General features: G+C 50.4%; 1 protein-coding gene across 1 annotated transcript in view; it reads right to left on the bottom strand.

Moving 5' to 3' along the window:
• Positions 1 to 2,898: 2,898 nt before the first annotated feature.
• The window catches only part of MAU2 (MAU2 sister chromatid cohesion factor), an 11,712-nt gene continuing 6,616 nt past the window's right edge, over positions 2,899 to 7,994 (bottom strand). Inside the window, exons 10-15 of the mRNA XM_027671969.1 lie at positions 6,721 to 6,770; positions 6,429 to 6,506; positions 5,670 to 5,781; positions 5,143 to 5,233; positions 4,289 to 4,416; positions 2,899 to 3,023 (exon numbers count right to left, since the gene is read on the bottom strand). Coding sequence (XP_027527770.1) covers positions 2,949 to 3,023; positions 4,289 to 4,416; positions 5,143 to 5,233; positions 5,670 to 5,781; positions 6,429 to 6,506; positions 6,721 to 6,770 — 534 coding nt within the window. The 3' untranslated portion in view covers positions 2,899 to 2,948. The remainder of the gene's footprint in view (positions 3,024 to 4,288; positions 4,417 to 5,142; positions 5,234 to 5,669; positions 5,782 to 6,428; positions 6,507 to 6,720; positions 6,771 to 7,994) is intronic.

Genomic DNA, 7,994 nt, shown 5'->3' with positions numbered 1-7,994 from the left:
CAAACAGACCAAGCACTTGGACAGAGTATTTTTGTAAACTTCTAGTTTTGCTGTTCAACTTTTACACACTGGAAATGAGCAGAACTTTCAGCTGAGGGCCTCGTTCTCAGCCCTGTTACAATACAAAAGGTACTGAAAAGCAAAAAAAAAAAAAACTATTAAATAATTTAATATACAAGTGTAGTTAAAAAGCTTCTGTACATTGTCACTGATGTACATCGGACTGGAGAGATAGAAAATCACCGGGTTATGTTCAAATTTACACAGGGGTTGGAGTCCTGGGGTGGGAAAAGGGGGCTCTGGAGCTGTTTTGGGACGGGGGGGAGGGTTTTGTTGGGCTCAAAGTGATCCCAGGTGGATCCTCCCGATGTGGCAGCACATGGATCCTGCTCCAAACCCCTGAGATCAGCATCACCCTTCCCTCCAGTCCTTCCTTCCCTCTCCCCCTTCCTTTTTTTTGTTCCAGCCTGGATTGGAACTCTCCAAAGAAGCCTGGATCACCCCTAAGGACCAGGAGAAGCCACACTGGGAATTGTCACCGGGAATTTGTGTCCCTGCCCCCCCCATCTCCAGCTCTGGGGGGTCCCTGAGCAGCACGAGGAGGTCGGGAAATGAACCTTCCCCAACAGGCACTGCTGGACATCTCCCTGCAAGAGGCTTTTTTTCCCCAACCACAGCTCTCTGGGGTCGGGGTTTTGTCAATCCTGCCCTCCAGGAGCTGCCCCCAATCCCTGGAAGGGTTTGAGCCCAGCTTGGAGCAGCCTGGTCTAGTGGAAGGTGTCCCTGCCCGTGGCAGGGGGTGGGAATTGGATGATCCTAAAGGTCCCTTCCCAACCCAACCCACTCTGGGAATCTTGCTCCTAAAATTAAAAGAGCTCGAGATTAAAGTGAATCACGGAATATTCTGAGCTGGAAGGGACCCAGTTCCTGACAGCTTCAGGTTGGATGGACAGACAGACAAGAGGGTGCCTGGGGTTGGGTTTCCAAGCCCCTCTTTTCCAGTTGCTCCTCGTTCCAGAGCTCAGGGCACTGCCAAGGGCAGGGAAAAGCATTTGAGGGTTTAAAAACTGAGTTGTTGCAACTCAGTGACTTCCAGAGGGGAGGAAAAAAAAGGGAGATCCTGCTTCCCACACCAGGGAAAGGCAGAGCAGTCCATGGGGCATCAATATTCCCAAGGGGGGGATAGTTCCTGATCCCAGCCCAAGCACAGGGTGGGTGCTGAGCTCCTGGGGGGTTCTGTCTCCACAGTGGGACCCCAAAGCTCACCCCAAACTGGGGGCCTGGAGCTCCCATGGGAATGCTTTGGGATTCAGAGCCTCAGGCACACCCCAGGAGCTGGATCCTCCCCGGACTGGGGCCTCTGGATCACACATTTCTTTCCTTTTTTTTGAGTTTAAACAGCCCTGAGGGTTTTCCTTGCAGTGCCAGGGACAAGATTCCCTGCCTGGAGTGGTGTCAAGGCCACGTTTTCCCCTCTGGAGATTTAACAAGGCCTAAAACACACCAGAGCCCAAGGTCTGGGATCAGGATCTCCACGGGACAGGAACCACAAAATCCTGCTTTGGTGACTGGACAAAACCCTGTCCCTGGAATGTCCTTCAGAGGGGAAAACTGAAGGGTCTGGATTGCAAAAAAACCCCACTTCTGAGCTGCTGAGAGAGAGGGGAGGGGAACTGGGAAGGAAAAATGAGCCCTGGGGGCTGAAGTGAGATGATTTTAAGGTCCTTTCCAACCCATCTGTGACTGAAGAGAAGGTTTAGGGGGTCAGTTCCCTCTCTGCCTGAATCACTGAGAGCCCTCCACGTTCCTCTGATGAATATCCAGAGCTACCAACAGAGAAAAACACCTTTATTCAACCCCAGGAGCCTCCCAGGCACTGCTGGGCCCTGGCAAAACCTGGAATTAAACTCCTCCCAGCTCTCTGCAAGGCCCAACCCGTGCCCTGCTCTGAGGCTGCAGAGGCACAGGGAGGGAGAACTCACAGCTGGAGAGTCCAGAAAACTGAGCTAGAACAGGGAATGTGACCTGGGAAAGCCTGGACACTGGGCAGTTTTGCCCAGGGCAAGACTAGTTTTATTCTAAGCCTCTGGCTTAGGTTGGGTCTGGGTTTAACCACCTGGTTTAACTCTGTAAATCCTTAAGGCACAGGTGCCTTCACTGCCAGGCTGCAGCAAAGATGCAAAAAGGCTGTTTTTTTCCCCAGGAAGGGATCAAACAGGAGGAGAGGAACGTTCCTGCTTCCACAAAACCCCAGGAAGCCACGGGGAGAGCTGTGGTTCCAGGCCAGGGAGAGGGGAGGGAGGCCCTCACAGGGACACAGGGGTGGCTCCAAAATCTGCCCCAGCTCCTCCTTCTCCAACAACAGCACAAAAAACCCCCAGAATTCCACCTCAGAAACTACACTGGGAACTTCAGGGCACCCCAAAATCCATCATGATTTCACCCCATCACCCCCAGGGAGGGCACAGGAGCAGGATCACACTCCAGGGAAAAGGGGGGAGTGGATCCAAGTTGAGTCCTCTTCGCTTCCCAGGAGCTCCCAACCAGGAGGGATCTGAACAGAGGGAAGGAACACGAGTCCTTTGGACTAAAAAAACCTCAATTCTCAGCAAGAGGGGGAGCAGCTCAAACCAAACCTCAATTCTCAGCAAGAGGGGGAGCAGCTCAAACCAGCAGCTCTACGAACACACCCTGGGATATTCCCACCTGGAAAAGCAGCTCCTGCTGCCCTTCCCACCACAGCTCCTTGTCCTTCTGCCACCTCTGCCCTAGCAAGGCCTCCCTCCCAGAGGAATCTGCTGCCTTTTCGTGGAAGAAAAGGGTTTTGCATGGATTATTTTTTTTTGTGTGTGTGGTTTTTTTTCTCCTTTTTTTTTTGTTTTGTTTTGTTTTGTTTTGTTTTTTGGCTTTTGTTTTGGTGGAGGTTTGTCCTGAATAGTTACTGTGGTTCACAGGAGGCTGGCCAGGCTGGTGGTGGGGCCGTTCTGGGCCTGGAACTGCACGGGGGGAGGTCCATCTGTCCACTGCAAGAAGAACAACACACACACACACACTGTGAAATTCCCGGGAAAAGCCTCCCTGGGAAAAGCAGGACTGGCCACCCAGAGCTTCCTTGAAACTTGGGGGATCCCATGTTTCACCCCCCCCCCCACGTGCCAGGTTTGGGTTTTCCACATCCCTGGAATTGGTGTTTCTTCAGGAGCCCCTTCACACACCCAGCATTCCCAATCCAGGGGAAGCAATTCCTGCTCTTCCAGGGACAAATCTGACCCCTGAACATGGAAAAGCACAAGCAGGGACCCACCTGGATGTGCCAGAGGCTCCCAGAGCAAGGCAAAGGGGGCTCATTTCGTTGCTTATTTCCCTCTCACCTCCACCAAAAATCTTCCAAAATTGGGTATTTATTTATTTCTTAATCCTTTTTTTTCCCCCCCTCCAGGTTTTCAATCCAGGGCATCTCTGTGCCTGGCTCAGGATGGCTCAGGGAGGGATGGATGGATGGGGGCAGCTGGCTCTGAGATCCCCCAAAACTGCTGCTCACAAACCCCACGACCCTCAAAGCTCTCCCTGTGAGCAAAGCCAGCAAACAGCACCTCCCTCCTGGCCTTTCCTCTCCCCTTTTCCTCCCAAAAGATGTCCAATTCCTCACATCTCACATTCCCCTTTGGATGTTCTCTCTGTTATTTCAGAACAGAATCACCTCCTGCTGCTGCTGAGGGAACTAATCCACATTTTTAAAAATGTGTTAAAACGGTTCTGACAGGAAAAACAGCAATATTTGAACTCCAGATAAATAAGATGGATATTTATAGATAAATAAATCTATTTAGATAAATCTAAATAGATAAATCTATTTATTTATCTATAAATATATGGGAAAAAAAACCACTTGGGAATGCTGAAGTCCCAGTAAAAACTGCCCTTTGAGCTGTGTCCAGCAAAGCATTCCCAGGACAGGATGGCCCAAAGCCTCCAATTAAGTTTAGACCAAAAGCAACAGCTGCCACCCAAAACAAGAGGCCACTTGATCACATCAAATGGCCCCAAAAGCCATTTAAAAAAACAAACAGGAGCTCTGGGGTGGCAAGAAAACACCTGTAAGAAGCAAAGCCCAAAGCCACAAGAATGAACTCCCTGGGTCACCTCTCCTGCTGTCACAGTGCCACCAACCAACCCTCACAAAAATCACTTTTCCTGCTCTCAGAGCTGTTTGAACTGCAGGGATTTGCCTGAATTTGGGGAGCTGAGTGGGGAAAGGTGCAGAGGAAGGCAGGGGCTGTGCCCTCACCGTGATCAGGTTGTGCTCGGGGAGGCTGCAGGCCTCGATGTGGTCCTGGAGCAGCTGCTGGGAGAAGTTCTGGTGCATCTGAGCCGCCTCGTGAGCGTCCATGGCGTTCCCACAGGCCTTGTTGAGGTCTGGAAGACACCAGGGGAAAAATAAACCCCACTGCTTTGCACCCCAATGCCAAGGAAGCAGCTCCCTCACCGATCCCTGGGTTGGATGGGGATCATTCCAGCACCAAATCACGTCGTTCCGGAGCAAAAACCTCCTGGAGAAACCCCAATTCTTCCCTTTTCCAGCAGGATTTGCTGCTGTTTCAGCTTCCAGCTCTCCAAAGGAACATCAAAGCAGCTCCACGAGGAGGGAGGAAACTCCTGACACCACTGGAAGCCCCTGAGCAGCCTGGGCTGGGATTTTCTGCCTTCCAGCCCCATCTAGTGGGACCGGGACAAATCCACTGCTTCCACCACACACATTCCAGGGATCAAGCATCCAGCCTGGCCTTGGACACTTCCAGGGATGGGGCAGCCACAGCTTCTCTGGGAATTCCATCCCAGCCCCTCCCCACCCTCCCAGGCAGGAATTCCTTCCCAATATCCCATCTAAATTTCCCCTTTTTCACTTTGAAGCCATTCCCTGTGTCCTGTCCCTCCATCCCTTGTCCCCAGTCCCTCTCCAGCTCTCCTGGAGCCCCTTTAAGCCCTGGAAGGGGCTCTCAGCTCTCCCTGGATCCTTCCCTTCTCCAGGTGAACCCTCCCAGCTCTCCCAGCCTGGTTCCAGAGCAGAGGGGACTCTGGGCTCCCATTCCACCTCTGGGCATTCCCAGCCATCCCCAGGAAGGCCCTTTTTTCCCCCCTCACCTCTGAGCAGGGCTGAGGACCAGAGCTGCACAGACATGTCTGGGATCTTGCTGGCCAACTGCATGGCCGGGACCACCATGTTGTTGCTTTCCTGGGGGGGAGCAAATAAAAATAAATGGGATATTTGGGGTTTTTTTTCACCCCTTGCAAACACACAGGTGTCAAATCTGCCACAAAAAATTTGCCTCCTCTAATTTGTGCCTCGTTCCCAGTTGGGAGCCTTTGATGGGACAACCCCCCCAAAAAACTCATCCTAGAGCTGCCTGGGATTTGCTCCATCCTGGGAATTCCAGTGCAGCACAGCAGAATATTCCCTGTGCTCCAGCACAAGGGTGAGATTTCAGGATTGTATCCACAATTCCTCCCTGAACAATCCAGTGGAACGATGCCACTTGTCCTTTTCCAGCCATTGTGGAACAGACACTTCAACCACCCGATTAAAGTTATTAAACGTGCAAATCTCAGATCCAAGGCAACAAACTGCCAACTTTTTGTGGGATAGCAATAAAAAAAGATTTCTTTCTCACCCTGTGGTTGCCCAGCACGTAGAAGATGTGCCCCAGCAGCACCAGGGAACAGGCTGTGAGCCGGTTCAGATCCTCTGCATTGGACATCTTCAGGGTCTCCCTCAGGAACCGCCTGGAAAACGGGGAAAAAAAGGGGGTTTGACAACATCCCTTCCCTCCCAGCAGAGAAAAACCATCGTGGAAAGCTGAATCAAGAGCTGAATTAACTGGAAAACATCAGGAGTAGGGGATGAACGTGCTGCAGGGGATCTCAAAGGGCTGAATTCCCAAAGCTCGGCTGCCACTTGGCAAAAAAGGCTGTGGCAGAGCTGCTCCCCTTTGGAAAACTGCACCAAGGACACGAGATTCCAAAGGATCCCACAGGAGAGAGATCTGGGTTTTCAGTGGGACAAACTCAACACAGGCTAAAGTGCATTAAAACTACTTTAAAACTTCACCTTGTCTGTTAGAAGGGGGAGGAAAAACAGGCAATAAATTATGGAAAAGCACAACCCTTAACTAAATTTCCTGGGAGGGAGTTGTGAATTCAGCTGATAGCTCCAGGAGTTCTCCAGGAGTTCTGGGTTCAGTTTTTGTGGGATGGGTGGGCAGGGATTGGGGGGAAAGGAGGAATTAATGCAGCTTTTTGGGATCAGAGTGGAAACCCCGAGGCCTCATTTCTGCCTCTTCTCCCCGGGGGTTTTTCCAACCTCTTGCTTTATTTAGGGGAGAACAGCAGGAAAGCTGTTGGGTTTGGATCCCCAAGGGGTTTGTACTCACTTTGCCTCGTTGTATCTTCCCTGGAAGAAGGAGAAGAGGCCTCGGATGTAAAAAGCTGCAGCTCGGAGACAGTGGGAGCTGGGGAGAAAAGCACAAGTTGGGAATCTCAGCAGGGATCAGGGAATTACACACGGATTGCTGGGAATTTCCCCCCCAGAAAAAAAATCCAGCTTCCCAACTCATTATTATAGTTAAAGTCAGAACTTCTGCCTTGGAAATAAGTGGAGTGTTTTCCTTCCTCTTTCAAACCCTGCCACAAATCCCCTGTTCCCGGAGCCGATGGAATTCTCACCTCACGGGAAAATTGTGGTCTGGATTTATCCTTTCCAAGAGGCTGTAGAGCTGCAGGGTGGGAGAGGAGAGGGAATAATCAGCATTTCTCACACACACAGGGTGACAAAGTGCTTTTTTTTTTAAGTGTAAGTCAAACCAGAACGGTGCAAACGGCCCCAAACACACGGGAATTCCCTCCCTCCGGTGGGATCAGGGCACACACACTCCAACATTTGGAGCTTTTGTGCCCATTTTGAACCCAAAATCAAGTTTTAGATAAAATATCCTTTCTCAGACCTTGGGGGATTTTCTAGGCAAAGATTTTATCTCCCCAGGAAACTCATGGCTGTTGTGTCTCAGCTGTCCAATAACCCCAGACCTGGGGTTTGATCCCAACCAGAATTCCACCCAGCCAAGAAAAAATGGTCCATTTTTAATTATCATTTTTCTCTCTCTAAGCCTCTTTCCCCCCCCCAAAAGTCCTTTTGTGGGTTGTGGCAAAGTTCACGTGGAGCCTTTTCATGAGACTCCTGCAAACACACCTCTGAAGGCCCCTCACATCCCTCAGAGAGTGGGAATGGGGGATTTTGCTCCTCACATCCCTCAGAGGGTGGAAATGGGGGATTTTTGGGAAAATTTGGGGACTGGAACAGCCTCAGGGTGAGGCCAAAGGAACACAACACCTGCAGGGACCTGTTTGTGGCTGCCCAGTTATTGATGGAACCCCCCAAAACCCCCGAGCAGAGGGACAGGGGAGCCAAAAGGTTGGGTGGGGAAGGTGGGAGTAAAGCCACGATTCTCATGGGAAGCTGGGAAGGATCCTGGGGATGAGCCAGAATCCTGAGGGTGATCCAGAACACTCTGATCCAGAACACTCTGATCCAGAATATATTCTGATCCAAAATATATTCTGATCCAAAATATATTCTGATCCAAAATATATTCTGATCCAAAATATATTCTGATCCAAAATATATTCTGATCCAGAGCATTCTGACCCAAAACATTCTGATCCAAAACATTCTGACCCAAAACATTCTGATCCAAAATATTCTGGCCCAGAACATTCTGATCCAGAACATTCTGATCCAAAATATTCTGACCCAGAACATTCTGATCCAGAACATTCTGATCCAGAACATTCTGATCCAAAATATTCTGATCCAAAATATGTTCTGATCCAAAATATGTTCTGATCCAGAGCATTCTGACCCAAAACATTCTGATCCAAAACATTCTGACCCAGAACATTCTGACCCAAAACATTCTGACCCAAAACATTCTGACCCAAAA

This window comes from Neopelma chrysocephalum, unplaced genomic scaffold (assembly GCF_003984885.1).
Source record: "Neopelma chrysocephalum unplaced genomic scaffold, ASM398488v2 Primary Assembly neopelma1_97264, whole genome shotgun sequence".
Taxonomy (NCBI): Eukaryota; Metazoa; Chordata; class Aves; order Passeriformes; family Pipridae; genus Neopelma; species Neopelma chrysocephalum.
The sequence above is the reverse complement of the archived record's forward strand: the minus strand, read 5'-3'. Positions and strand labels throughout refer to the sequence as shown.